The 27,300-nt window shown below is 40.8% G+C and overlaps 1 protein-coding gene across 1 annotated transcript; it reads right to left on the reverse strand.

The window, feature by feature from the left end:
- Positions 1 to 3,045: 3,045 nt before the first annotated feature.
- kiss1 (KiSS-1 metastasis suppressor) lies at positions 3,046 to 24,198 on the reverse strand. The gene is made up of 2 exons (XM_075462305.1): positions 24,108 to 24,198; positions 3,046 to 3,364 (listed from the first exon to the last, which is right to left on the reverse strand). Exons 1-2 carry the CDS (start codon positions 24,196 to 24,198, stop codon positions 3,165 to 3,167), a joined length of 291 nt encoding a protein of 96 aa, XP_075318420.1. The 3' UTR covers positions 3,046 to 3,164.
- Between the last annotated feature and the right edge of the window lie 3,102 nt (positions 24,199 to 27,300).

A 27,300-nucleotide genomic window follows, 5' to 3' on the forward strand; every position in this document is an offset into this window, starting at 1 on the left:
GTCTTTTGCATCCTGCCTCATGAACTTGACGTTGCTGTCCACCAAGTTTTGCTTTGTGAAAGCTTCCAATTCTTGAGTTCTGATCTTGACCCAGGTGTTGTCCACATATCTGAACTAGTGGCTTGGTGCTGTTCTTTTGTATGAGCTCAGTGTGAGCTTTGCTTTCCTCTTCCTCCATATAAAGGTAAGCCACAATGGAGGACACTGGAGAATCCATGGCACAGTCGTGTTTCTCTCTGTTGAAACAGTCATTGTATTTGAAATAGGTGGTGGAGAGGCAGAGGTTCAACAGGACACAAATCTGATGAGTAAACTTGGTTCTGGAATTCAGTGAGACATCTTGCAGCAAGCATTTCCTGACAGTCTCCACTGTTGCTTAAATAGGTAAGTAAAAATGAGGTCACATCAAAGGACACAATGGGGACAGTTTCAGATGTTGGATCTTATTCACAAAGTCTGTTTCCTACCAGACATTCCAGTGCACTTCAAACCCAAGAACACCTTCAGACAGAGACTGCTTCACCTAAAAGGACAAAACACCCAAACAAAAACTGAGTGGTGTTGTATATGCAGTGCAGTGCAGCGAAGAGTGTGTGGACCTCCATATAAGAGATCAAAGAACAGCTCCACAAGCGCATGGCACATAGGAGAGCCACCTCTTCAGGTCAACCCTCAGCAGTTCACGTACATCTGAAGGAAAAGGGACACTCTTTTGAGGACATTAATGTACACATTATGGACAGAGAAGACAGAAGGTTTGAGAGAGGAGGCAAGGAAGCCGTCAATGTTAAACTCAATTAAACATCTAATTTAGGTCCCTGATGTTAGCCTACAGAGTCCTTAATGGAATGGCTCCCATCTCCTTGAATGCTCTCGCAAAGGCTTACGTCACAACTCGGTCACTCCGGTCATCACAGGATTGTGGTGTAGCAGTAAGTAAGTAAGTAAGTAAGTAAAATTTATTTATATAGCACTTTTCGCAGAAAAGGATTCACAAAGTGCTTCACAGTGAGATCAGAATAAAAAAACAAGGGAAAAAACAAAACAAAAAAACACTTGTGCCTACACCACGCTCAACACAATCCAGACTCTTTACATGTGCCGTTCCACAATGGTGGAATGACCTGCCGAGCGCTACCAGAACTGGGGCATCCCTGTCTCTTCAAGAAACTCTTGAAGACCCGGCTCTTAAGAGAACATCTCCTACCCTACCACTTACCCTGTACTTCCCTATCTCCTCTAATGCACTTTCTCTTTCTCTACTTCCCTCTATGCCTGCTCTCTATCTCTACACTGTCACCTCTGACAGAGTCTGACTTGTGGTTTCCTTCTATGTAGCTTATTGTTAGCTTTGACGTTAACTGTAATATTATATCCTCATTTGTAAGTCGCTTTGGATAAAAGTGTCTGCAAAATGCATAAACATTAACTGGAAAAACATCTGTGAACAGGGGACGTGCTCTCAGGTATCACCTTACCACCACCTGCAAGTGGTGGTAAGGTCTCTTCTCCTCCTCACCAAAACCCGCCCTTTCAGGCAGGTAGACGATTCAGAGGTGATAATGACTCTAAAGGCAATCACATTGGTCAGGGGGTTCAGTGACACATGTTACTGTAACGACTCTCTCTGTTTATCAGCTGATACTCCCCACCATCTCGTTCAGAACTGAAGAAGCCTTTTGGATGAGAGGTGAAACATCTTCAAGATCCGAGAAGAAGTCCAGTTGACCTTATTTAAGCTCTTATGATTACCATGACCTGGATGGTGTGTTACAGGATGTCATACACCAAAAGTATAGGTTCCCAAAACACTGCTTTTGCGTTTAGAAATGTCACCATTGCAAAAGCTGAATTACGAATATAGACAGTGAATCTAAATAATAAACGGTGATGTTATAGTTTCTGTTTTATGTTGAGAAACAACGATTGTTAGACATTGTTTTTCACAGTGCTGTCCTTCAAAGTAGTTATATTAGGGTAAATAAGAAAATCACCTGATGCAGATATTTCCTGCTATGCATTGTGGATTACACCTTTACAATAACTCAATAACAATTCCAAGCATACATAAAGTGCTTTTAAAAATAACTGCTAAAAGCATTGATGAACACAGAAAAAGACGGAAACAACACTCGTCCCAGTAAGAAACTCTCAACAGCACAAAGGTGCTTTTAGATCCAAGATAACTTGAAATTAGACGGAGGCCTGTAACTGTTGGTTTGGTTAGTCTGATGGCTACTGTTTTATTACACAGTATGTCTGGCTTAAGTAATTGTGCAAATGGACCTGTCAAGGGAAAAATAAATAAAAATCTGCATCAAACTTTTTAACCATACCCTTCTTACTTTTTTATTAAGAAAGATGAAAGTTTAATTGGTTTTATGTAATTATTCTATTTTCTTTAGAGGCTGAGAAATAGAAAGTTTAAATGGAATGTTTTAGGTTTTCTAGAAAATTCTCACAAGACTGTCAGGGCTGAATGACACAAAGTTCTTTGAGGTGACTTTTGCTGTGAATTAGTAATATGTATGTCAACATATAAAAAACAACATAAGCTGAATAAGCTGCACAGCTGTAACTTTAAAATTACCGATGGATAAAATGAGTAATACATCTCATCTTGTTAGAATGCATAGTTCTGCTGGAAAAACCTGTGTCTTGGCATCGTATTATTTTGAGACTTGCCACCTGTGTAAGCACTTCTGTAGATCAGTCACAGTCAGTTGCTGTTGAAGCTTCTCCCAGGAGACAGCAGTGGGCTTTACAAAATCTGCTTTTGAAGGGCTTAATAAACCCCAAAAGAGTCTGAGGTGTTCACCAGACCTCCAAACTTCCCAGATACCATCTAAATAGGATCTAATATATATGTGAGAAGCTCCACCACACAGTCCACAGAACCCAAACAGGATCTAGAAAGTTCTGGTACTAGACACTCCAGCTGCCAAGGGATCATTATGTTACAGCTGATCGGTGTAAATCTAAAACCATTTTTTTTCTGTCCACTTTTTTATTACATAGAATCTGTCAAAAGAAACTAGACAGTTAAGGAGTCTAGATATTTCTTTATTGACGCTTTAACTTTTACAATATTTTTACCCCACTACAAAAAATACAATGAATTGAAAAACATATCCAAAACCAAAGTATAGGCATCAGGTTCTCGTTCATTTTCCGTAACGTAGACCAAAAGAGTTGAGGTTGTATGAGGATACATCTTGACGTTTGTTTGTGGTTTGCGGGAAGACCACCTTTGTAATCCACCATCCTGCCTTGGGAAACCCTCCAACTGCATTCCCCAAAATCTTTGCTGATGGTAGTGCTGACCAACGCCTTAAATCTCTCAGGACTTTGAGTATGGTATGATCTAAAGGAGACAGAAGACAAGTAAACTTAGATTTGTACATTAGGTAATATATAAATGCAAACTGATTGCCTAAAAAGCTAAGACACTTTAAATATGCAACCCCAAATCAGAAAAAGTTTACACTTGAAACTGAATTAAATTAAACTAAATTAAAATATGGAAAATATGGTTTGAAATGGAATGTAAAAAAAAGTTCTGATTTTTTTTAAATCAACTCGGTTTTATTTATATAGTGCTAAATCACAACAAATGACATCTCAAGGTACTTCAAAGATACAGTCTAAAGCCAGATCTAAAGCCAGTTACAATCCAATTCATTGTAATACAATAATCCAATCCAATCAAATAAATTATATTTCAAATTAGTCCAATTCATACAAAGCCTGTCAAAAAAAAGTAGTCTATCAAAGGAAACCAACAAATTGCATTGAAACTTCTCATCGATCCAATCCGCCATCCTGAGTGTGCATAAGGCGATTGTTGGGGTCTGGGAGTTCTCCCTTTGTTTTTGGCTGCTGTTTTTTCCCTTCTCCAGTAGGTGGCGCCTCTACTCTGGCTGGCAGAGGACTGACAGGTGTATCTCATCAGACCTCATCAGGAGAGAGCTTAAGAGGAATCTGCTGCCAGCACTACTTCGCCAGAGTGTTAACCCATGTGGTATGTGCGCCAGCCCTTTTCCTTGCTTCTCTCTAGAAATCAACTTACGATCGTTTGTTTCCTTCTCCAGGTCCTCTTCCAAATTCAAAGGCTTTTCCAGAAACCTTGTCAGTTCTCGTTTCCTGCGTGTCTCCAAGTTTGCCTCACTTCCAGAGGTTCCATGCTGGCAGCTGCCTCTTAAGCTCACCTGGATTTCCATTGTCAGTCGAACCCTGCTCACCCTCTCGCCAACCAGAAGACATCCACCTGCGCCACCTACACTCCCTGGATCAAACATTCACCTCCAAGCAGCTTCTCAGGATCATTCTCTCATCAGTGCTCAACTTCCAGACCTCACTCATCTCTCCCTGGCGGTTACTCACCATCTCCTCAGTAAGCAATAACCTCCGTCTTCACTCAAGCTCTTTTCATTCCTGTTTAACTAACTCCTACTTCTCCAAACAGTGGATGACCATACCTGTGCTCCAGTGGCAGCTGCTGACTTTTAAAACAGGGGAAGCCCATATTACGTGTATGACAGACTATCAAAACGCTTGGCTAAAAGCATGTCAACTACATTTGGTGTTGCTAACTGCTTAGCTCCAAGCATAGCCGCCATTGTGACAAAACTACTAGCAACACGACAAACAAATGCACAACAGGAATATGATTGACAAAACTTCTAAACAACAAGGATGTGTTTCTTATATACAGTGTAATATTTACAAAAGTGTATGTGTGTGAGGATGGAAATGGAAACGATGGGAAATGAGTGAAACTCCGACAGCACTTTCACAGACAACCAGTCTCTTTCGTATCCGCTTTGGGACTGAAGTTCCAGCGTGCTTCTCCCCGCTTAAAAATTCGGCTGCCACAACATCTCTCATGATGGACAAACGCTAACTCCAATCATCACGACACAGCCCCTCATATTGACACGCCCACGTCTAATCTACCCCCAGAGACGCCGAGCTTCCTCGGAAGTGATGAGTTTTTGTCGATTTAGCCAATGATGACCTAGAATTGTAGAAAAAAACTTGACTCTCCCGCCCCCCCCCTGAGGCCGGGCAGCCCTCGGCTCGGAAGCCTGGCTGTTAGTGGCGGCTTCATAACATGATTTCCTCAGTGAACGGCGGCGATTTCAGAACAAATCACTTCATTAAGCTACAGGACAACATGTTGTAGTTATGAAAGTAAATGCAGTATTGGGCATATCTTGTGTTTTGTGAATAACTGTTTTATCGTCAATTTAACATTGAAGATGTAGCAATTTCGCCAGAGAATGAGAGAGGCTGTCCGGCTTCCCGTGTTGTCTCTGAATAGCCGCGGCTGCTGTGCTCCCAGTTCCTGATCAACAATTCCTGTTCATCATTCAATCTTTTTAAAAAAACATTTTAAAACTTTCTTTTGTCTCCTGAGTGTGTTCTGCATGTGGGCCTAACTGTGTTTAAAACATGACAGCGATTGTGGAAAGAAAAACTCCCTTTTAACAGGAAGAAACCTCCATCAGAACCAGAGGAGACAACAAGCACCATAACGCCAGGGATACCTGCTGAGAGAGAGAAACACGAGTTAATGACCACAATAATGTCATAGCCTATGTACAAGGAGAGGAAAGAGAGGAGGGAGTAGAGGTGCATCATGGGAGCTCCCCCAGCAGTCTAGACCTATAGCAGCTTAACTATGGGATGTTTCAGGATCACCTGAGCCATCCCTAACTATAAGCTTTATCAGAAAGGAAAGTTTTAAGCCTGGTCTTAAAAGTGGAAAGGGTGTCTGCTTCCTGAAGCCAAACTGGCAGCTGGTTCCACAGAGAGGGGCCTGATAACTGAAGGCTCTGCCTCCCAAACTGGCAGCTGGTTCCACAGAGAGGGGCCTGATAACTGAAGGCTCTGCCTCCAATTGATCAACAATACCTCGCCATTGCGAGGCTTCAAACAGGATGTTCTCAGACGGATGTGGCCACTGAGCTTCGAGTGTCCCAGAGTGTCAGCAGGTTGCAACGGAGATACAGAGAGACTGGAAGAGTCACAGAAAGGCATAGAACTGGACGTCCTTTGGCCACATCCCACACTGATGACTGCTTCATTGTGCAGTGTAGTTATTAGAACACAAACAAAAAACAGAACCGGATGAGTGGGGTCAGGAACCTTGGAGGGGGTTTATCACTTTATCCAGTATCTTGCCTATTGGTTGCTAAATAATTTGGCCAAATTTCCCAGTAACTTTCAAACTTATCTTAAGCATATCTTATCTTAATGAATTTTATTTTGAAAATATCCTGAACAACTTTGATCCAATCGTCGACTGTAGCAGTCTTTTGCCAACCATTTCCTTGTGATTGCTTTTTTACTTGCCAATAGTAAAATATTATACATATAATTGTTTTCAGGTCCCTTCACAGTGTCCGGTCTTAGCCCCAGACATAGTGTCTCAAACCCTGATGGGATCACTATTTTCATGATTTTCTCCATGTTCAATTTAATTTCTTCCCAATATTTTGAAATGCAAAACACATAAGCTTATAGTTAGGGATGGCTCAGGTGATCCTGAAACATCCCATAGTTAAGCTGCTATAGGCCTAGACTGCTGGGGGGCCTCATCTGACACACCTTTCCTCACTTTACTCTCTTTATGTATATGTGATATTATTATGGTCATTAACTCGTGTTTCCCTGTTCCAACAGATATCCTTTGAATGGTGTTACAGTGCCGCCGTCGCGGTGCCCCCCCCCCCCCCTTTCTGTCTTCTCAAACCCCAGCTGGTGGAGGCGGATGGCCACCCTTCCTGGTTCTGGTTCTGCCAGAGGTTTCTTCCTGTTAAAAGGGAGTCGTTTCTCTCCACAGTCGCCTCAGGCACGCTCAGGCCGGGAGATTGGACCGAAAAATAAAAAGTTTTCAGTGCAATCTGTTGGTTTTCTTAGCTAGGAAATTGTTTTTGAATTGGCTCTATATGAACGAATTGGATTATTTTATGAATTATGATTATTATTAATTAATTGAATTCCAATTGGCTTGAATTGGACTTACTAAGTGCCTTGAGATGACATTTGTTGTATTTGGCGCTATATAAATAAAAATGAATTGAATTGAACATGAAAATGTGTTGCCTCACCACAGAATCTCAAGCAATATGTACTTCCTCCCAGAAAAATCCTTTGTGCTGGAACTCTAAAAAACTTAAAGGACCATTTCGGTCGTTTACAACATCCAGCTGTATTGCCCAATCTACCCATGATTTAGCCATAGCAAAGATGCAAAAAAATGTCATCCGACCCTGACAGTGTTGTTGATTTCGGACTGACAACATAGCGATGGGGGCATGGATTTATATTGTGTTTTAAACGTCTTAAAGTGCTCCAAAAATCACCCCAAAAATATGCAAAATCGACAGACACCTTACAACACTATACTGTAGTGTGTATGACCCAAAACTAGTGAAAAGGTGTTTAAAACATTGTGTAAGTGCTTGCAGCCACATACCGTTTTGTTTACATCCCCGTCTTCCGGTAGTCCAAACAAGTCCATCCGTCGAGCAAGCGCATATCCCTCACGAAAACTTGAGTTTTGCCGACAGAAACGTATTCCAGCATTTTATTTTTTCAATTCATACATTATGGAACATGTAAGATGTAAGGTCATGTGCCCATTAGCTGTACACTTGAAACTAGAATCCTAGCTTGTCTGCGCATGCGCATGATTCTTGCCGAGGCAGAGAGGAGGACCCTGTCATTCAGTGGTGATCGAAGAGAGTGACTCCAGGCAGCGTGAAAATGGTTCGAGTTTGTGCGATGCCCAATTGTGGCAATCGAATGCGGAAATATAAGGGTCTGAGCTTTCACCGTTTGCCCCTCTACGAGCCTGAAATATTGCCTTTGTGGCTGGTAGTTCTCCAGCTTGACATGCAGACTCAAGGGAGTAACTTTGATTTTGACATTGGTGGGGACATAAAAGTGCAGTTTATTTTTTTTTTTGCATTACCAATCATAAGTTAATGGCATGCAGATGCTATATCTGCTAACCCAACAATTCTCCAGAGACTGTAACCAATAATGTGTTCTTATAAGTCGCTTTGGATAAAAAAAAAGTCAGCCAAGTGTTATGCAATGTAACTCATATAATGCAGGGTATCTGCACATTTTTTAATCAACAAATTTAATGACTTTTAAGACCTTTTTAAGACCTCTAAGAATAAAAATTAAGACCATTACCACGGCAAAAATATATATAAAAACTACACTCTAGGCTGTTTGGTGTTGAAAAAAAGTCCAGTGTGAAATGTGTGCTTCAGTGATACTGAATCAGTGTGTCAACATGATCGCATAAGATTTGAACGCACAAGGGAACACCACACACTACAGGACAATCGTGCCCAATTGTCACACCTCTGTGAAGGAGCGTGTTTTCGCTGCCATTTGTCTGTCTGTTTGTCTGAGGCTCTGAGCAAAATAAATCCATAATTGAACCTAATTTTTGAGTTATGTCTACTGTGCTTTTACAACTAGCAAAACGATTTTACTACCCAAGTTAACTTAAACCAGAACTTTGGACAACTCACGTGAAGCACAGACTGGTTTATGCAATAGTCAGCTGTCCATATATGGACAGTGACTTTGCAGCATAAACCACACGACAAAATCAAATTTCCTTCGGGATTAATAAAGTATCTCCAATCTAATCAAATAAATAAAAACGAGCACAGACCGCTCATACAGTCAATGGCACGTAGCCTACCGATAGAAAAAATACACACTCTCACACACATCACACAACCTGACTATCGACTGCTAACAACCATGATCAGTAACCCACACAAACCCAGACACATAATGGCTCGGCGGCCAGCAATCGGATAAACCAATGAAGTGAATCAATCCTGTGAAAGAATGAAAACAAGTGAATGAAACCTGCACTCACCCATTATGAAGTTAACTCTGCACCTCCATAATCTTGCCCCTGCTCAGCCAACTCCTTGACGTCGGGTATGTTTGGTAACGTTACTGCGGCTAGCATTAGCAACTAGGCTACTAGGCTTGCTAAATCGGTAAGCATTAGGCTACAGAAGAAAGCTAGTCTTTTTAGCTACGTTATATTATCATCTTTCTTCTCGGCTATAAGTTAACCTTTGTTTACGGCCACTGGCCCTAACCTGACGCGCTAGCTGTCAAATCACCGGAAGTTTTCACCGGAAGTACTGGCGCACACACAAAACGTCAGCGGTCGCCATATTGTGCACAGAGCGATAGAAAATCGTCTCTCCTGACATATCTTTCTTTCATTTCGCCTAGATGAAATTTAATGCCACTCTTCGAAAATCGGCGAAATTTAAGACATTTTAAGACCTTAAAAAAGTATTTTTTATTTAAGACTTTTTAATACTTTTTAAGGATCCGCGGAGACCCTGAGTAGGGGGCTGAATATTGGTAGGGACGTGACCCTAGCGTCCCTACCCAAAATTACGCCCTTGTGCAGACTCCGTTTGTAGAACTGAATTCAAAGGACTACCGAGTGTGTGGCGAACACTTCGACAACGATGACTTATTTCCAACAACAAGTGAAACATGTCGACTTCGTCTGAAGAAAAATGCTGTTCAAAGACCTGTGGTAATGTCATCTGCTAATTAATTTTTTCCGTCTTGGTTTGAGCTTGGAAGGTTTACAGATGTCATGCTAGCAGCTATGGTTTGAATAGGACAGCTTGTGGCTGTGTGCTTCTTTCTATCTCAGCAACTTGTTAGCCTTCCCAGAGGAGAATGTTGTTTGTTGACCCATCGCCCCAACCCAACAGAAATGTGTCTGTGTTTTGTACTATCTGAAGATGGTGGATTTCGTTTTTATTATCTGAAATCTGCCACTGCATAAAAAAATGTGTGAACAGTTGGTCATTTGGGTACTATACGTAATGTTTATAGTTACCTATGACAAATAGCAGCTACTTTGAATTGTTTACGTGTCGTCCTCAACCCTGATTTAGCTAACGTCTAACCTCCTAGCCATACATTTTACTAAATGAAATGCATACTAAAACCCAAGATGGTATGACTACATAAAAAAAACAGTAAACACCTGTTGGTGTCAGCTGAGTGCCATGTCAAACCTGACCTGTAGACCAGTACAACAGTATACAATCAGTTACCTAGCTGTTATTTTTCTCTATAGACACAATGAATTCGTCATCAGTAAGCTATTGACTTGTCCTTGAATTTATGTACTTTTCTTAGGACAAGCAAGATACAAGGCTGTCTACTCGAAGCAGACTCAACAGTGGGTTGCGAAACCGATTTATGAAGGCACAACACAGGGTTTCCGGGACGACCTGGTGGAGCGTGTCCTGAGGAGGAGGGAAGACAGGAGTGTTGTGTTGTCCGAACGCATGCCCCGTCCTCAACCAAGAAGAAGGAGACTGCTACGCAACATAGCTCCAGTTCCAAGACCGGACAAGAAGGATCTGGTTGCCAAAGCCAGGTCTCGCTACATGACCTTATTGTGGGACTAGAAGAACATTGTCATTACCTGCATGCTGCATCAGTGTTTCTAAAAAGCATTACTCTGTACATAGTTTTCCAAAAAGTGTTTGTGAGAATATTTGCACTTGTTTTTATGTTTCTTATGGTTTCATGTACAGACACAACAGCACACATAGTAGACTGTAGTATTGTTACTGTATTGACTTGTCCAAGTGCTTACAGTAGGCAGGAAAAATAGTGTACAACAAATTACAATGTTAGTATAAACATTCCTTATGAACAATCAAATCACAAAACAGTATATACATGTGTACAAGGCATACTGTGAACATTTTACTTTTTTAGGCTAATATTTGCACATTGAGTTCTTTTTTTTTTCTTTTTTACAGTAATTCAAATGAAAACACGAAAAGACTTTTGTTTTGTATTATATTTTGGTCATAACGAGCGTGCTGAAGTAAAAGAATAAATAACTTGACCTTCAAAAGCATCCCAGTGTTTTAGCTATAAGTAGGCTCCTGGCAATACAGTTTCAAAAGATGTCCTCTGCACCTCTGAAGCCGGTGTAATTTCCAGTGGGGGATGGGTATCGTTGTCTAATCGCTCCGACTATACAGCTGGGCAATACCCTCCTATTTCCTGGGCCTAGTCGTTCTCCTTTTAGAGCCCAGTCCAACACAGCACGGTATGCTACAAGCCTACATTGACTGAAGAAAGATAAACAAATAGCAAAGGTTTGGTTATTTTCTCAGCACAGCGAACTGTCTATGTGTAGCAAAATAAGCAGAGGTATCAAGAGTTCCCTTCCAACACAAGTAATTTATCTGAGTAAAAAGTAGACCAGTGTACTTGTCTTACAATCAGCTGATTCTGCACTGATTGGGTTGAGTTTGTTGTGGGTCCTTGTTAGGTTTTTAGTGTTTTCCAGTAACAACACAGTCTCTCATTATGGATTACATGCTGTAACAGCTATGTAATATCATGTGCTACTGTTGTAATTACAAAACAAAAGTACTTTTACTTTTGACACCTCTGAAAATAAGCAGCGTTAGCTTGAACAGTGTTATTACATGAAATAACTCACTCAGTGGAAAGCTTTCCATCGGGACCTTCTGGTGTTGGTCTCTTCTTCCAATTTATTTTAGGGATGTAAAACACCATCTGCAGCACTTCTGGGTGAATCAGATGAGGAAATCCCTCTGTCCGTGTGACACACTGTCCGTTGTCCTGGGCCTGTAAAATGTCCCACTCCTTTCAACATAAACTCTCCTCCTCGGTATCCATTTGGATACAACACTCACACGAGCACCACCAGGTCTCCGATGTCCTCGGCCTTGAAGCCGCCACTGTCTGTTGCGCTCTCTGTGCCTCTCTCTCCGCTCTCTTCTCCTGTAGCGCACGTAACTCCTCGTCCGTGTACTCTGGCTCGAACAAATATGGTCGACCGTCGAATTCAAAAGGTTCGTCGTCGAAGTTATCGACTTCGAAGTCCGACAGGTTCTCCACATTCTCCATCGCGGATTTCTAAAACTGCTTCGATCGATGACCACTGCATGAGCACTGACGTTTGCACGGGCTACGATCATGCGCAGAGGAACTAGCGCTCAGCGTAGAGCAAACAGACTCGTAAAAACAGGCTATTGACAATCTGTAACATGGTCCATAAAGCTTAGACCCTTATATTTCCGCATTCGATTGCCACATAGCACAAACTCGAACCATTTTCACGCTGCCTGGAGTCACTCTCTTCGATCACCACTGAATGACAGGGTCCTCCTCTCTGCCTCGGCAAGAATCATGCGCATGCGCAGACAAGCTAGGATTCTAGTTTCAAGTGTACAGCTAATGGGCACATGACCTTACATCTTACATGTTCCATAATGTATGAATTGAAAAAATAAAATGCTGGAATACGTTTCTGTCGGCAAAACTCAAGTTTTCGTGAGGGATATGCGCTTGCTCGACGGATGGACTTGTTTGGACTACCGGAAGACGGGGATGTAAACAAAACGGTATGTGGCTGCAAGCACTTACACAATGTTTTAAACACCTTTTCACTAGTTTTGGGTCATACACACTACAGTATAGTGTTGTAAGGTGTCTGTCGATTTTGCATATTTTTGGGGTGATTTTTGGAGCACTTTAAGACGTTTAAAACACAATATAAATCCATGCCCCCATCGCTATGTTGTCAGTTCGAAATCTCCGTGCAAGCAACACTGTTAGGGTCGGATGACATTTTTTTGCGTCTTTGCTATGGCTAAATCATGGGTAGATTGGACAATACAGCTGGATGTTGTAAACGACCGAAATTCAGATTCAGATTCAGATTCAGAAAACTTTATTTATCCCATCAGTGGGCAATTAGGTTTGCAGTCCCAGTCTCCATCAATCAACATTAAAGTATAAACAAGAAAAATAGATAGATAAAACATATACATCTTAACACACACATACAGTCAAACACCCTGTCCTGTCAGTGATGAACAGCGCTCAGTAAATCAAATTGTCAGTAATATACTCTATCCCTACACCTTATTTAATAATCTAATGGTTGTAGGAATGAAGGATCCAGAATACCTTTTTGTTTTTGTCCTGACAGAATAATAGCGCCTCCCAGAGGGCATTAATGGAAATTCACCACCTAAAACATGATCAGGCTGACTGATGATACTTTTAGCCTTTTGGACTGCCTGTTTGTTAAACAGAGCACTCAGACTGTTTAGCTGTGTTCCAATAATCTTTGATGAAGTGTTAACAATGCTGCTGAGACTGTTCTTGTCTTTGACTGAAAGGCTATTGTACCAACATAAAAAAGAAAAAGTTAAAAGACTCTCAATAAAAGACTGATAAAAGTTACGTAAAATGGTTTTAGAGACACTGAAGGAGTTAAGCTTCCTCAGCAGATGAATTCTCTGTTGTCCCTTTTTGACAATTGTCTCAGTGTTTACATGAAACTTGAGCTCACTGTCAAATATTGTACCTAAGTACTTGTAAGAATCAACGATTTCCACATCCCCCCCATGTATGACACTTGCTATTGGTTCTGCCTTTGCCCTCCTGAAATCAATTATGAGCTCCTTTGTTTTGGCTACATTTAAATCTAAAAGATTATTGTCGCACCACTTCACAAATGATGTCAACGCCAGCCCATGACTGGAATGTGGACCTTGGAATAAAGATAACAGTGCAGTGTCATCTGAAAACTTGACTAGGTGGCTTCCTTGTTGGGAAGACCTGCAGCTATCTGTGTACAAAATAAATAACAAGGGAGAGAGTACACATCCTTGCGGCGAGCCAGTATTTGAAGTAATAGGTTGGGACAACTGACCATTTACAAAAACTCTCTGTGTTCTATCTGTTAAAAAATTTAAAAGTAGCAGCAATAGTTGATTCGGTGCCTGAAAATCATTTGTTAGTCTCTTGATCAGGATATGTGGCTGCATTTTGTTAAAAGCAGAAGAAAAATCTGCAAATAAAAGCCTAACATGGGACCCAGGCTTCTCCAAGTGTTTGTATACTGTATCTAAAATAAAAAGTTTTGCGTCCTCCACACTTCTACCAGTTTGTTAAGCAAACTGTAATGGATCCAGTTTTCCAGTGACCAAGGACATAATTTCAGCTTTAAGGATTTTTTCAAAATTTTTCATCACCAAGGACGTAAGAGCTACTGGTCTAAAATCTTTCAACTCCTTGGGTTTATTTAGTTTGGCTAGTGGAATTATGGTGGAGCTCTTCCATAACTGGGGAATATGGCCTTCTTTTGCACACATATTGAAGAGGCAGGTGAATACTCCACTTAGTTGGTCTGCACAGAAGCGTAATGTGCGCCCACAAACAGCATCAGGACCAGCAGCCTTCCTAATATTGACCTTCTTAAACAGGGATATTACTCGTTCCTGAGATATCGTTAGGTCATTATTATGAACCAGAGTGTTCCTCAACATAGAAATATTATCAGAGAAGTCAGATGATTCAAAACGTGAGTAAAATAAATTAAAAGCATTAGGAAGATCACATGACTCAACCCCTTGAACAGTAATAGGCATTCTCCTTTCAGCGTGCTGGTTTAATGATGCCATTGACTTAATTCCTCGCCAGGCGGCTCTAAGATCCCCCCCACTGTATTGTTCTTCTACTTTCCTTCTATATTTCATTTTAGCTTTCCTGATCTCATTTTTTACTTCTTTAGACGCTGCTTTAATCTCCCAAATGTCCCCAGTGTAGAAAGTCCTCTTTTTCTTGTTAATGACAGATTTAAGTTCTTTCGTCATCCATGGTTTATTGTTCGGAAAAGTGACAGTTGTCTTAGTGGGGATAACCATGTCCACACAGAATGTGACGTATGATGATACAGTGTCTGCTAGTTCATCAATGTTCTCAGACCCCTCCTGAAAGCACTCCCAGTCCGTGCACTCAAAACATGCTTGAAGTGAGGAGATACTGTCCTCTGACCAGACTTTCACCGTTCTCTCCTCATGTTCTACGCGTCTAAAAGAGGGTTTGTACACTGGCGCGAGGTAGACGCTGTTGTGGTAGGAAGCTCCCAAGGACGGCATGGGTATGGAGCTGTAAGCCCCCCTTACTAACCCATAACACAGATCAATAGAGGTCATTTTCTGTGTTGTAGCGCAAGTCACATATTGCTCATACGTTCTCATAGTCCTACTCAAATCACAGTGGTTAAAATCCCCCAAAATGAATTTAGGTGCGTCGGGGCAAATTTCGTCCAGTTTGTGCATAGTGTCTGCAATCAGCTGAGCAGCAGCTGCTGCATTAGCGCGTGGGTGAATATATACCAATGTATAAAAAAGTTGTTGGAACTCACGTGGAAGGTAGAAGGGGCGGAGTGAGATGGAAAGCAGTTCTATGTCGGCGGTACAGATTTTTTCCCTGACCGTGATGATGTTGCAATACCGCTCATTGATATAAAAACACACCCCTCCTCCTCTGCTTTTCCCTGTCGTCTCCAATGACCTGTCAAGCCGAATTGGGCTTGCAAGAGTTCCCAAAATTTGCATGGCTGAAATTCACTGACAGTACAAATTCATACGCGAAATTAAGTTTAAAAGAGTCCGTTTAAGCAGTTCAAAACATCAAAAGATAGAGACGCAGGCTGCTGGGTCACACGCGAAGGAGCGCCCCAGCCTTTAAATGGTCCTTTAACTACATTTTCCCACCCAAATTCTCTCCAAGACAGAGAGGATGTACTCCTCCACTGTTGTACAATTATTTTTCTCCATGTTTCCATCTGCATCTTGATGTTACTCTCCTTCTCCCATTTCTCCTTTATATATGCCGTATCCTTCCCTATGTAATGTTGCAGCTTGGAATCTGCTTATTTCCTGGTCTGCTCCTTGCTCTGCCACTAATTGCTCTCATGATGTTCACCTGTGCCTGATTAATGGTTGCTCTCTCTCACTCTGGTCTCTGCCTATATCAGCTCCTTCCAGCCAGAGTTCCCTGCCAGATTATCGCAAGCCTCTCAGCCAGCAGATGTCTAGCCTCGCCTCTCTGCCTCGTCTTTTTGATCTACTGTCCTGACCATTACCTGAGTTAGTTTTGTGGATTAGAACCCTCTGCTTCCAGAAGACCTTCTTGGGATCCTCAGGAATATACCTGTTTTTGGATAACTGGTCTAGCCCTGTTCTCAGCATCCAGGAGCGGAATCTGACCATCGCGGATATACTTCTTTATTGGAGGATTATCCAGCAGTATTCAGCTCCTGTCCAGCACCGTGGATCTAATAAACCTTTTGTCACTAAGCTTGTCTGGTTGAATTATTGGGTTTTCTGATCTGGTCATTACACCCTATTAGTTCTTGCAGCACCTTTTATATCCTTGATATTTTGTCCAGGGTCTGACCTAGAGCTGAGTACAAATATCTTAACTATGCCCAAATTATTTTGTTGCAATTCTTCCTTTTTCGTAATTTTCTCTAGGTATTTAAGGTATACACAAGAAACTTGTGCTAAAGAAAAAAAAATGGACCAGACTCAGTGAACAATTCCCTTTATAGATCAGTGATCGGTGCTGACCAACATGTCATTGGGGTCATCAGGTGGGAACCTCCTTTCATCAGTGTTTCGTCTAAATGGGCCCATGACACCTCCAGGAGGCTAGACAATGACAACTGGCGTCCCAGAGTCACCCCCTTAATGCCAGACAACACTGTTCCTCACACCACAACCACCATCTATTTTTTCTTTTTCTTTCTCCCCCACAACCACAAACTACCCCAGCCTCTCACCAACTGCACACCAGTCACAGCGAGGTGGTGATACAAACACTGGTTCAGGTAGGGGGTAGAAATAGAAGAGGTAAAGATAAGTAGGAATGGGATTCAAACCCTGGTTTGGTTAGGGGGTATAGAAAGGATAGAGGGTGGTGCCAGAGGTGGAGGCAGGACAAGACACACCAGCAGATTCAGCAGACAAACTCACCTAAAATGGCCACCTGATTTCAAAAGGCTCACATGGGCCACACCCTCCATTTAAATATCCTGGATTTCTTCCTTGCTTCTTCCAAGAGTCTGTTTACCCTAAGTGCTCCCCCTGCTGGGCCCCCAGCTACTATTGCTTCTTCTAATCCAAATCCACTGACTGGATTTTACTGCCTCATCTGACACTTTCTTCACTATTTTCCTCACACTCTGTCCACTTACACCCAGCTCCCTCAACAATGAGACAACAGACTTAGCAACAAATCCTCTACATCCTACTTCCATTGGACAGATTCTAACCTTCCATCCTCGCTGCTCTGCTTCTGCCCCCAACTCCACATACCATAGTTTACTTTAATATTCGTAGTTTACCTAAACATTTTGACAATTTTATTTATCTTGCCAGTTGATTTTTCAGTTTCAATGTTTCCCATGAGTAATTATAATCACTATCCCCGTTTCAGACCTGTGCATTGTGGAGGTGTGTCTCTCTTTGTGAAGGAGAACATCAAATCCTCCCTTCGAAATGATCTTGTTGTGATGGTGGGAGATGAAGTAGAGGCTGTTTTTCTAGAGCTTGTTGAGCCTTCCTCTAACAAGATCTTTATTATTGGCTGCATTTATAGACCACCTAATTCCAATATCAATTGTTTTATTGACAGCTTTTATTCTACTCTCAGTAAGATCAACACTGAAAAAAAACCCTGCTACATTATGGGTGACTTTAATATTAATCTCCAAATAATCAGTCATCTCAATTTATTAACCATCTCAATGTCCTTCTTCTCCCTCATAACAAAGGCCACTAGAATCACTGCCTCAAATAAAACACTAATTGACAATATATTCACTGATTCCTATTGTGCTGCAGGGATACCTGACATTTTGTTCACAAAACACCTTCCTGTGTTTTATCTTGAGCCCACAAATGGGAAATCAAATTCATCTTCTAGACCTGGTGACAGTTTCCTTCGTAACTTTAATAATAGTAATATGAGTCGGTTCATTGATGAATTATCCATTGTTAGTTGGTCTGCAGATGTATCTAAAACTGAAACTCAAATGGCTTATGACATCTTCCATGCTCTATATTTAAAGACCTTTGATGCTTTTCCACTTCAAAGAACTAAAAATAAATAAATGAATCCAAGTAAATACTGGTTAACCAACGGGCTGAAACGGTCTATTGCCAAGAAGCATAAACTTTATCGGGACTATCTCACCAATCCCACGCCATTATTTCTGAATCGGTACAACTTACAGAAATAAATTTAATCACCTGATGAGAATATCAAAACGTAAGTTTTATGAATTTAAATTTACTGAATCTCAGAACAATATGATAAACACATGGAGGACTATCAATGAACTTATTCATAAAAAAACTGACCGGATTGTACAAAGGGAGTTCAAAGATTCAGATTCCCTCGAAATAGCTAATGAATTCAATCATTTCTTTGTCTCTCGCAGAGAAGATACCACAGTTTCTCAGTTAGATTCTTTTGGAATTCATTTCCAATTCACCTTAGAAATTGAAATTCTGCTCGAAAATAGCATCTCAAAACAAGCTACCTCTTGGTTTGGCAATTATTTGGCAAGTAGCATGCAATGTGTTCAGATGGCTGGAGTTAGTTCCTCCTTTCTTGAGGTCTGAAAAGGTGTATCTCAAGGCTCAGTTTTATGAACCATATTGTTCACAATTTACATTAATGATCCATGCACAAACTTATTATATGCAAATTATTCTGTAATTTACTGCTGTGCACACTCAATCGCACAGGCATTTGAATTTCTGCAGTCCGCCTTTGATGCAGTTCAGATTCGTCTGGAGTAATTGAAATTGGTTTTAAATGCTGAAAAATCCAAGATAATGTTTCTTTCAAAGTAACCTGTTCCCTCTGAGAACATCCCCTCAACCAGAACTGCCCACGATACAATTCTTGAACTGGTAACCAGTTACAAGTACCTGGGATTAATTATTTAAGTGGAGCATTCTTTCAAAGTTCATCTAAAAAAATTTGATCTCCAAATTAAGGGTGAAGCTTGGTTTCTATTACAGAAAGAACTCATGTTTCTCCGTCAGAGCTTGGAAGCTTGTGATATCCGCTACTTTTTTGCCTGTACTCGATTATGGTGATGTTGTGTATATGTGTGCTTCAACCAGCTGCCTACAGACCTTGACTCCGGTCTACCACAGTCCTAGCAGTTGTAGCCGCCCCACCCACCACTGGGAACTGTATGGTAAAGCTTCCTTGAATCTAAGGCGATTTACACACTATTCAATTCAATTCATTTTTATTTATATAGCGCCAAATACAACAAATGTCATCTCAAGGCACTTAGATAGTAAGTCCAATTCAAGCCAATTGGAATTCAATTAATTAATAATAATCATAATTCATAAAATAATCCAATTCGTTCATATAGAGCCAATTCAAAAACAATTTCCTAGCTAAGAAAACCAACAGATTGCACTGAAAACTTTTTGTTTTTCGGTCCAATCTCCCGGCCTGAGCGTGCCTGAGGCGACTGTGGAGAGAAACGACTCCCTTTTAACAGGAAGAAACCTCTGGCAGAACCAGACTCAGGAAGGGTGGCCATCCGCCTCCACCAGCTGGGGTTTGAAAAGACAGAAAGGAGGGGGGGGGGGCCGCGGCGGCGGCACTGTAACACCATTCAAAGGATATCTGTTGGAACAGGGAAACACGAGTTAATGACCACACTAATATCACATATACATAAAGAGAGTAAAGTGAGGAAAGGTGTGACAGATGAGGCCCCCCAGCAGTCTAGGCCTATAGCAGCTTAACTATGGGATGTTTCAGGATCACCTGAGCCATCCCTATTCAAGGTAAACACAAGAAACTTGTGCTAACGAAAAAATAAATAATAAAATAAAGGACCAGACACAGTGAGTAATTCCCTATACTCCCTATATAGATCTGCTCCTCACACCACAACAACCATCTTTTTACAGCCACAAGCTACCTCAGCCTCTCACCAACTGCACACCAGTCACAGCGGGGTGGGGATGCAAACCCTGGTTCGGGTAGGGGGAGAAATAAAAGAGGTAAGATAAGCGGGAATGGGATTCAAACCCTGGTTCGGGTAGGGGGTAATGAAAGTATAGAGGGTGCCAGAGGTGGAGGCAGAACAAGACACACTAGCAGATACACTATCAGATTCAACAGACCTAACTATAAGCTTTATAAAAAAGGAAAGTTTTAAGCCTGGTCTTAAAAGTGGAAAGGGTGTCTGCTTCCCGGACATTTACTGGCAGCTTATTCCACAATAGAGGGGCCTGATAACTGAAGGCTCTGCCTCCCATTCTACTTTTAGAAACTCTGGGAACCTCAAGTAAACCTGCAGTTTGGGAACGAAGTGCTCTGTTAGGAAAATATCTTACAATGAGATCTTTAAGATATGATGGAGCTCGGTCATTAAGAGCTTTATATGTAAGGAGAAGAATCTTAAATTCTATTCTGAATTTAACAGGGAGCCAATGAAGAGAAGCTAAAACTGGAGAAATATGATCTCTGCTGTTAGTTCTCATCAAAACTCTGGCTGCAGCATTTTGGATCAACTGAAGGCTTTTCAGAGAATATGTGGGACAGCCCAATAATAAAGAATTACAGTAGTCCAATCTTGAAGTAACAAATGCATGGAGCAGTTTTTCTGCATCACTCTGAGACAAGATGTTCCTGATTTTAACAATATTACGAAGATGAAAGAAGGCAGTCCTAGAAACCTGTTTTATATGCGAGTCAAATGATAAATTCTGGTCAAAAATAACTCCAAGGTTCCTCACTATAGAACTAGAAGCCAAGGAAATACCATCTAGAGTAACTATATAGCTAGACAATTTCTCCCTGAAACGCTCAGGTCCAAAGATAACGACTTCAGTTTTGTCTGAATTTAGAAGCAGACAGTTCTGAGTCATCCAGGTCTTTATGTCTTTAAGACATGCTTGTAGTCTGACCAACCTATTGGGTTCATCTGATTTTATAGATAAGTACAGCTGAGTATCATCAGCATAGCAATGGAAATTTATGCCATGCTGTCTAATAATGTTACCTAATGGAAGCATGTATAAAGTGAAAAGAATCGGTCCCAGCACAGAACCCTGGGGAACTCCATGACTTACTCTGGTGTGTGAGGAAGATTCTTCATTTACAAGAACAAACTGAAATCTATCAGATAAATATGACTTAAACCAGCCTAATGCAGTTCCTTTAATCCCAATTACATGTTCAAGTCTGTGTAATAAGATACTGTGATGGACCGTATCAAATGCAGCACTGAGATCCAACAGGACAAGCACAGACACAAGTCCGCTATCAGAGGCTAAGAGGAGATCATTGGGAACTTTCAGCAGTGCAGTTTCTGTGCTATGATGCACTCTGAATCCTGACTGAAACTCTTCAAACAGATTATTTCTGTGGAAATGATCACAAAGCTGAGCTGCAACTATTTTTTCAAGAACTTTAGACATAAAAGGGAGATTGGATATAGGTCTATAATGAGCCAACACTTCTGAATCAAGAGTAGGTTTTTTAAGTAAAGGTTTAATTACAGCAACCTTAAAAGTCTGAGGTACATATGCTGTCAACAAAGACAGATTGATCAAATCCAATATGGAAGTGTCAATTAATGGGAAAACCTCCTTGAACAGTCTGGTTGGGATTGGGTCTAAAACACAAGTTGATGGTTTAGAAGAGACTATTGCTGTTGTTAGTTCAGAGAGATCAACTGGGCAGAAGCCGTCTAAATACAAATCAGGTTCTAAAGATACTTCTAAAGCTGCTGTACTTGATGATACATCACTGATAATAGTGGGAAGGACTCCATCAATCTTCTCTCTGATAGAAACAATTTTATTGATAAAGAAGCTCATGAAATCATCACTGCTGAGAGTAAAAGGAATACCTGGCTCAGCAGAGCTCGGACTCTTAGTCAGACTGGCTACAGTGCTGAAAAGAAACCTGGGATTGTTCTTATTCTCTTCTATCAATGATGAATAATAAGCAGTTCTAGCTTTACGAAGGGCTTTCTTATACATTATTAAACTATCTTTCCAGACTAACTGAGACTCTTCTAAATTAGAGGAACGCCACTGTCTCTCCAGCTTTCTTGCTGTCTGCTTTAAAGCACGCAGCTGTGAATTATACCAAGGAGCCAACCTCTTCTGACTGATTACCTTCCTTTTCAGAGGGGCAACATTGTCCAGTGCTGTACGCATTGAAACTATAGTGCTGTCAACAAGAGAGTCAAGTGCTGCTGGAGTAAAGTTTAGGTAGTCGTCCTCTGTCATATCTGCACATGGCAGTGAAGAAAAGGATGATGGAATTAATTCTTTAAATCTGGTTACAGCATCCTCTGATAGACACCTTCTATATGTACATTTCTTCTCAGAAACTGTAAAGTCAAGTAATGTAAACTCAAAGGTTATCAGAAAATGGTCAGATAAGACAGGGTTATGAGGGAACACTGTTAACTGTTCACTCTCAATGCCATAAGTCAGCACAAGATCAAGGGTGTGATTAAGGCAGTGAGTCGGTCTGTGAACACTCTGAGAAAATCCAATAGAGTCTAATATAGAATTAAAGTTCATATTCAGGCTGTCATTTTCAACATCTACATGAATATTAAAGTCACCCACTACAATGACTTTATCTGTACTCAGCACTAACTGGGATAAAAACTCTGAGAATTCAGACAGAAACTCAGAATAAGGGCCAGGTGGACGATACACAACAACAAACACAAGAGGTTTCTGGGATTTCCACTTTGTGTGGGAAAAACTGAGAATCAGAGATTCAAAAGAGCTCAAACTAATCTTGGGTCTGGGACTGATGAGTAACCCTGATCTGAAAATAGCTGCCACTCCTCCTCCTCTGCCTGTGGTTCGAGGAACGTGAACATTTAAACAGTCACAGGGAGTTGCTTCATTAATGCTAACATGATGCTAACATGATGCTAACATGATCCTCCTGCTGCAGCCAGGTTTCTGTAAGACTAAATATATCAATATGATGATCACAAATCAACTCATTCACTAACAGAGACTTCGAAAGGAGAGATCTGATATTCAGCAAACCACATTTAATAGTTTGATGTTTTTGTTCAGTTAAAGTTTTTGTTTTAATAATTTCTTTTTGCACAAGAGGATTTGCTCCTTTTGTGTTAATTGATTGGGTGGGTAGCAGCAGGTGGGAAGCTGCAGAGAAGTGTGTAAGACTACAACTCTGCATCCTGCTCTGAGCCCTGGGTTGTCATGTCACACTAGATGACTCTTGTTTACAAGGCTCTTATTGGCTTGGTTCCTACCTATTTATGCACTTTTCTTCTGAGAAATGAAAACCGTTAAGCCTTACGGTCAAATGTCTTTTTGCATTTCTCTACTCCTTGTGTTCAAACTGAAACAGGAAAGAAAGCTTTCAGTTTCCCTGCCACTTCTGCATGGAATGATCTCCAATCTCATTTGAAAAGGGTTAGGGTTAGTCAGAACTTGTTCCACTGAAAGCTTTCCGCTCTATTTGAAAAAAAAAACAACACACACACAATGGAAATCCTTCGAAATGTGCCTGTGTTTTATATTTTGAACCTTTAATTTGTTACCGGAACAATAACTTCTGTATTTTATTTGTCAAACAGCTTGCACTTTATAGTTTTAATGTTTGTGTATGTAATTGTCCACCATGACGTGTGCTCCTGCCTTTCTTGGCCAGGTCACCCTTGTGAAAGAGGTCTTGATCTGGTTAAATAAAGGTTTAATAAAAAAATAATATTACTGTAGCGTGAACTTTTTACATTTTCCATAAATTTCAGCCGAAAGCCAAATATCCCAAACATTTTATGAGTAGTGTATGTCTATCTAGCAATATATATACACACATTACTTTTTATACCTAGTTGACCACTCAAAGTACTTTTACACAACAAGCCACATTCACCCATTCACACATACACTCATATAGCATTTCCTAGCCTGAGCAGTGTCACAGGCTACACGGAGCTCTTTTCTTTACCACCCAAATTCATTGAAGGTAATGTTGGATTAAGTGTCTCGCCCAAGGACACATCAAGACGCTGTTCAGGGAAGCGACCTTCTGATTGGTGATTCCAAGCTACAGCACTATATATTTACAACATGTAAATATTTGCAAATAGTTTTACAAGCTTTCAGAATTGACTGTACCTTCACTGGAGAGGGATTTCAAAGTGCCAGTGGTGTAGCCCTCTGCTGACAAAGCAGTCATCATCAGAGCGACAATGAGTGGCGGCATCATCACAGCTTAATGGGGCCACTAAAAATCCTCTGCAAGCAGACAAAAAGGACAGGTGTCAATTAAAATGAATGTTATTATTCTTAATTCATTCATTTCAATTCATTTTTATTTATATAGCGCCAAATACAACAAATGTCATCTCAAGGCACTTAGATAGTAAGTCCAATTCAAGCCAATTGGAATTCAATTAATTAATAATAATCATAATTCATAAAATAATCCAATTCGTTCATATAGAGCCAATTCAAAAACAATTTCCTAGCTAAGAAAACCAACAGATTGCACTGAAAACTTTTTGTTTTTCGGTCCAATCTCCCGGCCTGAGCGTGCCTGAGGCGACTGTGGCGAGAAACGACTCCCTTTTAACAGGAAGAAACCTCTGGCAGAACCAGAACCAGGAAGGGTGGCCATCAGCCTCGACCAGCTGGGGTTTGAGAAGACAGAAAGGGGGGGAGGGGGGAGGGGGCCGCGGCGGCGGCATTGTAACACCATTCAAAGGATATCTGTTGGAACAGGGAAACACGAGTTAATGGCCACAATAATGTCACATATACATAAAGAGAGTAAAGTGAGGAAAGGTGTGACAGATGAGGCCCCCCAGCAGTCTAGGCCTATAGCAGCTTAACTATGGGATGTTTCAGGATTACCTGAGCCATCCCTATTCAAGGTAAACACAAGAAACTTGTGCTAACGAAAAAATAAATAATGAAATAAAGGACCAGACTCAGTGAGTTTTTCCCTATACTCCCTATATAGATCTGCTCCTCACACCACAACAACCATCTTTTTACAGCCACAAGCTACCTCAGCCTCTCACCAACTGCACACCAGTCACAGCGGGGTGGGGATGCAAACCCTGGTTCGGGTAGGGGGAGAAATAAAAGAGGTAAGATAGGCGGGAATGGGATTCAAACCCTGGTTCGGGTAGGGGGTAATGAAAGTATAGAGGGTGCCAGAGGTGGAGGCAGAACAAGACACACTAGCAGACACACTATCAGATTCAACAGACCTAACTATAAGCTTTATAAAAAAGGAAAGTTTTAAGCCTGGTCTTAAAAGTGGAAAGGGTGTCTGCTTCCCGGACATTTACTGGCAGCTTATTCCACAATAGAGGGGCCTGATAACTGAAGGCTCTGCCTCCCATTCTACTTTTAGAAACTCTGGGAACCTCAAGTAAACCTGCAGTTTGGGAACGAAGTGCTCTGTTAGGAAAATATCTTACAATGAGATCTTTAAGATATGATGGAGCTCGGTCATTAAGAGCTTTATATGTGAGGAGAAGAATCTTAAATTCTATTCTGAATTTAACAGGGAGCCAATGAAGAGAAGCTAAAACTGGAGAAATATGATCTCTCCTGTTAGTTCTCATCAGAACTCTGGCTGCAGCATTTTGGATCAGCTGAAGGCTTTTCAGAGAATATGTGGGACAGCCCAATAATAAAGAATTACAGTAGTCCAATCCTGAAGTAACAAATGCATGGACTAGTTTTTCTGCATCACTCTGAGACAAGATGTTCCTGATTTTAACAATATTACGAAGATGAAAGAAGGCAGTCCTAGAAACCTGTTTTATATGCGAGTCAAATGATAAGTTCTGGTCAAAAATAACTCCAAGGTTCCTCACTGTAGAACTAGAAGCCAAGGAAATACCATCTAGAGTAACTATATAGCTAGACAATTTCTCCCTGAAACGCTCAGGTCCAAAGATAACGACTTCAGTTTGTCTGAATTTAGAAGCAGACAGTTCTGAGTCATCCAGGTCTTTATGTCTTTAAGACATGCTTGTAGTCTGACCAACCTATTGGGTTCATCTGGTTTTATAGATAAGTACAGCTGAGTATCATCAGCATAGCAATGGAAATTTATGCCATGCTGTCTAATAATGTTACCTAATGGAAGCATGTATAAAGTGAAAAGAATCGGTCCAAGCACAGAACCCTGGGGAACTCCATGACTTACTCTGGTGTGTGAGGAAGATTCTTCATTTACAAGAACAAACTGAAATCTATCAGATAAATATGACTTAAACCAGCCTAATGCAGTTCCTTTAATCCCAATAACATGTTCAAGTCTGTGTAATAAGATACTGTGATGGACCGTATCAAATGCAGCACTGAGATCCAACAGGACAAGCACAGACACAAGTCCGCTATCAGAGGCTAAGAGGAGATCATTGGGAACTTTCAGCAGTGCAGTTTCTGTGCTATGATGCACTCTGAATCCTGACTGAAACTCTTCAAACAGATTATTTCTGTGTAAGTGATCACAAAGCTGAGCTGCAACTATTTTTTCAAGAACTTTAGACATAAAAGGGAGATTGGATATAGGTCTATAATGAGCCAACACTTCTGAGTCAAGAGTAGGTTTTTTAAGTAAAGGTTTAATTACAGCAACCTTAAAAGTCTGAGGTACATATCCTGTCAACAAAGACAGATTGATCAAATCCAATATGGAAGTGTCAATTAATGGGAAAACCTCCTTGAACAGTCTGGTTGGGATTGGGTCTAAAACACAAGTTGATGGTTTAGAAGAGACTATTGCTGTTGTTAGTTCAGAGAGATCAACTGGGCAGAAGCCGTCTAAATACAAATCAGGTTCTAAAGATACTTCTAAAGCTGCTGTACTTGATGATACATCACTGATAATAGTGGGAAGGACTCCATCAATCTTCTCTCCAATAGAAACAATTTTATTGATAAAGAAGTTCATGAAATCATCACTGCTGAGAGTTAAAGGAATAACTGGCTCAGCAGAGCTCGGACTCTTAGTCAGACTGGCTACAGCGCTGAAGAGAAACCTGGGATTATTCTTATTCTCTTCTATCAATGATGAATAATAAGCAGTTCTAGCTTTACGAAGGGCTTTCTTATACATTGTTAAACTATCTTTCCAGACTAATTAAAACTCTTCTAAATTAGAGGTAATCTCAGCAGTGATGATTTCATGAGCTTCTTTATCAATAAAATTGTTTCTATTAGAGAGAAGATTGATGGAGTCCTTCCCACTATTATCAGTGATGTATCATCAAGTACAGCAGCTTTAGAAGTATCTTTAGAACTTGATTTGTATTTAGACGGCTTCTGTCCAGTTGATCTCTCTGAT

This window comes from Odontesthes bonariensis, chromosome 3 (genome assembly GCF_027942865.1).
Source record: "Odontesthes bonariensis isolate fOdoBon6 chromosome 3, fOdoBon6.hap1, whole genome shotgun sequence".
Lineage (NCBI taxonomy): Eukaryota > Metazoa > Chordata > Actinopteri > Atheriniformes > Atherinopsidae > Odontesthes > Odontesthes bonariensis.